Source organism: Myotis brandtii, unplaced genomic scaffold, assembly GCF_000412655.1.
Source record: "Myotis brandtii unplaced genomic scaffold, ASM41265v1 scaffold3278, whole genome shotgun sequence".
Taxonomy (NCBI): Eukaryota; Metazoa; Chordata; class Mammalia; order Chiroptera; family Vespertilionidae; genus Myotis; species Myotis brandtii.
Window position 1 is genome coordinate 50410 of NW_005362619.1, and position 4539 is coordinate 54948.

The window sequence follows — 4539 nt, forward strand, 5'->3', positions numbered from 1 at the left end:
CCCTTGAACCCGCATCCCCTTGTTGCTCTGAAACCTCCCCGCCAGGTGGTTTCATTGTGCGAGGCGGCTCCGTCACCTGGTTGCCCAGAGCACGGCCTCTCCACCCCAGTGTGTCGAAACCACGTGGAGCCTCGGAAACCCAGACCGCTGGCCCCACCCCCAGAGGCTTGAAGCAGTGGGTCGGGGGGTCCGACAGGCTCCCAGGTGAGCGGACACGGCTGGCCCACACGCCTCTATGAGAAGCAAGGGCAGAGGGCGGGCTTTGCAACGCCCGCACTATGGACGCTGAGGTCCAGTCATTCTTTAACCCGTGCCCTGGAGGTGTCCCCAGCTTCTGTCCACTAGATGCGAGGAGCAACACCCACCCCTGAAGTGACAGCCAAAAGTATCCAATTATTGCCAAATGTCCACTGGCCTGGAGCACCAGAGGCTTAGAGGCCAGTCCTGGATGACCAGGGAAGAAGGTGTGATTGATTAGTGATGTCTGCTTCGGGCACCAGGGGGGAGCCTGGTGGTGTGTGATTGATTAGTGATGTCTGCTTCAGTCACCAGGGGGGAGCCTGGTGGTGTGAGATTGATTAGTGATGTCTGCTTCAGGCACTGAAGGGGAGCCTCGTGGGGTGTGATTGATTAGTGATGTCTGCTTCAGGCACCAGGGGAAAGCCTGGTGGGGTGTGATTGATTAGTGATGTCTGCTTCAGGCACTGGAAAGGAGCCTGGTGGTGTGAGACTGATTAGTGATGTCTGCTTCAGGCACTGGAAAGGAGCCTGGTGGTGTGAGACTGATTAGTGATGTCTGCTTCAGGCACTGGAAAGGAGCCTGGTGGTGTGAGACTGATTAGTGATGTCTGCTTCAGGCACTGGAAAGGAGCCTGGTGGTGTGAGACTGATTAGTGATGTCTGCTTCAGGCACCAGGGGGGAGCCTGGGGGTGTGTGATTGATTAGTGATGTCTGCTTCAGGCACCGGAGGGGGAGCCTGGTCATGTGTGCCATGCATTTGCCTCCTGTGTCCTAGAGCCCCTGCTTGACCTCCCATCAGGCCCGGGTCACAGCAGGACCGCTCCAGGCTCAGAGCTCCAGGAAGAGGCAGGTCACCCGCGCACCTTGCAGCCTCCGGCTCAGCTCCCTGGTGAAGAGGACGATGGCCAGCTTACTCTGGCAGTAGGCCGCCTTGGTGTTATACTTCCTCTTCTCCCAGTTCAGGTCCTCAAAGTCTATGTGCCCAGCCACGTGGGCCAAGGACGAGAGGTTGATGATCCGCGAAGGGGCCGAGGCCTTCAGCTTGTCCAGCAGTAAGTTCGTCAGGAGAAAGTGACCTGGATGAACGACGACAAAAAGAGAAAACTGTCCTTAAAGTCTGACCACGTGCCTAGGAGTGGGCTGGGCACATACCTTACCTCACCCTCCCAATAGCACATGGTTCCCAACCAGAAGCAGCATGGCCCCCGGGGGACATTTGGCAACATCTGGAGACAATTTTGTTTGTCCCAACTGTGGAGAGTAAGGACGCCACTGCCATCTAGTGGGTGGAGGCCAGGGGTGCTGCCCGACATCCCACAATGCACAGCAAAGTCCCCGCAACAAGGAACTATCCAGCCCCAGATGTCCAGCCCTCTGAGGTCAGCTGGGGAGGAGACTGCCTTCTGCCTCCCAAAATTTTTTCACCATTTCTTCTTCAGTAATAGAACTTTTGGCTGGGCCCAAGACAGGCCAGTGAAAGACTACATTTCCCAGGCTCCTTTGCAACTAGATTGGTCATGTGACCGAGTACGAGCCAATAGGGTGTAAATGATTGTGTGTGTGTGTGTGTGTGTGTGTGTGTTAAGGGTTCAGTTGTGTCTCCCTACTCGCCCCCGCCCCCGCAAAGAAATATGTTGAAGTCCTACCCTCCAGAACCACAGAATGTGACCCTATTTGGAGACGGGGCCTTTGCAGAGATAATTAAGTTAAAGTAAGGTCATTAGGGTGGGCCCTGATCCAGTATGTCCAGTTGCCCCCTGGCCCTTCCTAACAGAACCCCAGGTACAGGCAGGGTGACAACGGAAAGACTGACAGAGTGACTGATGGACGGACAAAGGGATAAAAGGTCGAGGGACTGATGGTGGGTCCCAAAGACTTTACAAGCGGGCAGTGAGGCATCAACAACTCCCTGAGCTGCAGAGTGACCCCAGGAGTGGCCACCTGGCCGACATGGAAAGTGGACACCCCCCGCCCTAGCTGGTGTGGCTCAGTGGATAGAGCGTCAGCCTGCGGACTGAAGGGTCCCAGGTTCGATTCCAGTCAAGGGCACATGCCCAGGTTATGGGCTCGATCCCCAGTGGGGAGTGTGCAGGAGGCAGCCGATCAATGATTCTCTCTCATCATTGATGTTTCTCTCTCTCTCTCTCTCTCTCCCTCCCCTCCTTCTCTGAAATCAATAAAAAAATTTTTTTGTTTTTAAAGAAAGTGGAGCCCTGGTTGGTTTGGCTCACTGGATAGAGCATCGGCCTGGGGACGGAAGGGTCCCAGGTTCGATGTCGGTCAAGAGCATGTACCTTGGTTGCAGGCACATCCCCAGTAGGGGGTGTGCAGGAGGCAGCTGATCGATGCTTCTCTCTCATCGATGTTTCTAACTCTCTATCCCTCTCCCTTCCTCTCTGTAAAAAATCAATAAAATATATTAAGAAAATAAAAAAAAGAAAAAAGAAAGTGGACACCCCCTCCCAGAGCCCATGCCTGACCCACCAGGCTCACGTCCCAGGCGTGCACAGCGCGGCCTCACCCAGGTGGTTCACGCCGAACTGCATCTCGAAGCCGTCCTCCGTGGTCCAGTGTGGGCAGCGCATCACCGCCGCGTTATTGATCAGCACGTGCACTTTCTCCTCCTCTGGAAGACAGGGGCCAGGGCCAGAGGTCAGCTCTGCGCCTGCGCTGGGCTGCACGCACAGTGTCCCCCCACATTCGAGACCACCTGAGACCTGGGCGTGTGACCTTCCTGTGGGAAGGGAGTCTTTGCGGAAGCAACCGAGTAAAGATGAGGTCACAGGGTCCTCACCCAACATGACTGGCGTCCTCACAAGAAGGCAAGTCTGGCCCTGGCTGGTGTGACTCAGTCAGTTGGGTGTCGCCCCATTTACCAACAGGTCCTGTGTGCCACAAGGTCACCAGTTCAATTCCCAGTCAGGGCAGGTGTCCGGATTTGGGGCTCAATTTCCGGCAGGGAGCATGCAGGAGGCAGCTGATGGGTGTTTCTCTTTCTCTCTTCCTCTCCCTCCCCCTCTCTCTAGAAATCAGTAAAAATCCTATATAATAAAAGCCTAATGTGCTAAGTGTCCGGTCAACTGGTCGGCCATTCAACCAATCAAAGCGTAATATGCTAATGATATGCTAAGGCCGCTCAACCGCTCGCTATGATGTGCTCTGACCACCTGGGGGCAGAAAGTTGATTGGTCAACCAGATGCTATGACATGCATTGACCACCAGGGGGCAGTCAGTCGACCAATTGCTATGATGTGCACTGACCACCAGGGGCAGACGTTCCAACTAGTAGGTTAGCTTGCTGCTGGGGTCCAGCCGATAGGGACTGAGCAAGATGGGCCAGACCACCCTGGAGCCCTCCCGCAGTCCCTCCCCGGCTGGCCAACCTCCTGCATCCCTCCCCGGCCCTGATCGTGCACCGGTGGGGTCCCTCGGCCTGGCCTGTGCCCTCTTGCAATCCAGGTTCCCTCGGGGGATGTCAGAGAGCTGGTTTCGGCCCGATCTTGCAGGCCAGGCCAAGGGACCCCACTGGTGCACAAATTCGTGCACCAGGCCTCTAGCATTTAAAAGAAAGAAAAGCAGCGAAGTTTTCACAATGAAAACTTCACCAGGCAGCAGGGGAAAAGTCAACAGGGAGTCCCTTGAGGTGGGTGTGGAATCAAAGGTGTTTCGTTCTCCTTCACTATTCCGGATTTTATCAATTTTTCCATAAGGAGCATGTATTTCTTTGCATCAGGGAAAAAAGTCCATTTGTGTTTATTTGTTCACCTCTTCTCAGCCCCCGTTCCTCTGTCTCCCGGCTAACTTCCCTGCTGTTGTTTCACACGCAGCCGGGTGGAGAGGAAGAGGCTGCCTCCGAGATGTGCAGACACCGCCACCCGCGTGACAAATGACACGGACACGAGGTCGGACGTTCACAGCAGCTGCGGGAAGGCTGGCAGCCAAACGGCCAACCCGTCAGACCACAGGAGGGAACACAATACCATGTACTAGTAGCCACAAGAAAGGAATAAAGAGATACAATGTAGGCACAAGAAAAAAGAATAAAGAGAGACAATGTAGCCACAAGAAAGGCATAGAGACAATGTAGCCACAAGAAAAGAATGAAGAAATACCATGTAGCCACAATAAAGGAATAAAGAGATACAATGTAGCCACAAGAAAAGAATAGAGACAATGTAGCCCGAACTGGTTTGGCTCAGTGGATAGAGTGTCGGCCTGCGGACTGAAGGGTCCCGGGTTCGATTCCGGTCAAGGGCACATGCCTGGGTTGTGGGCTCAATCCCCAGTAGGGGGCGTG

At 54.7% G+C, this 4539-nt stretch overlaps 1 protein-coding gene across 1 annotated transcript in view; it reads right to left on the reverse strand.

Annotated features, from left to right (window-relative positions):
• The window catches only part of RDH13 (retinol dehydrogenase 13 (all-trans/9-cis)), a 13905-nt gene that overhangs the window by 3089 nt on the left and 6277 nt on the right, over positions 1–4539 (reverse strand). The window contains exons 4-5 of the mRNA XM_005871024.2: positions 2763–2867; positions 1105–1317 (exon numbers count right to left, since the gene is read on the reverse strand). Of these exons, the coding sequence (XP_005871086.1) occupies positions 1105–1317; positions 2763–2867 (318 nt within the window). The remainder of the gene's footprint in view (positions 1–1104; positions 1318–2762; positions 2868–4539) is intronic.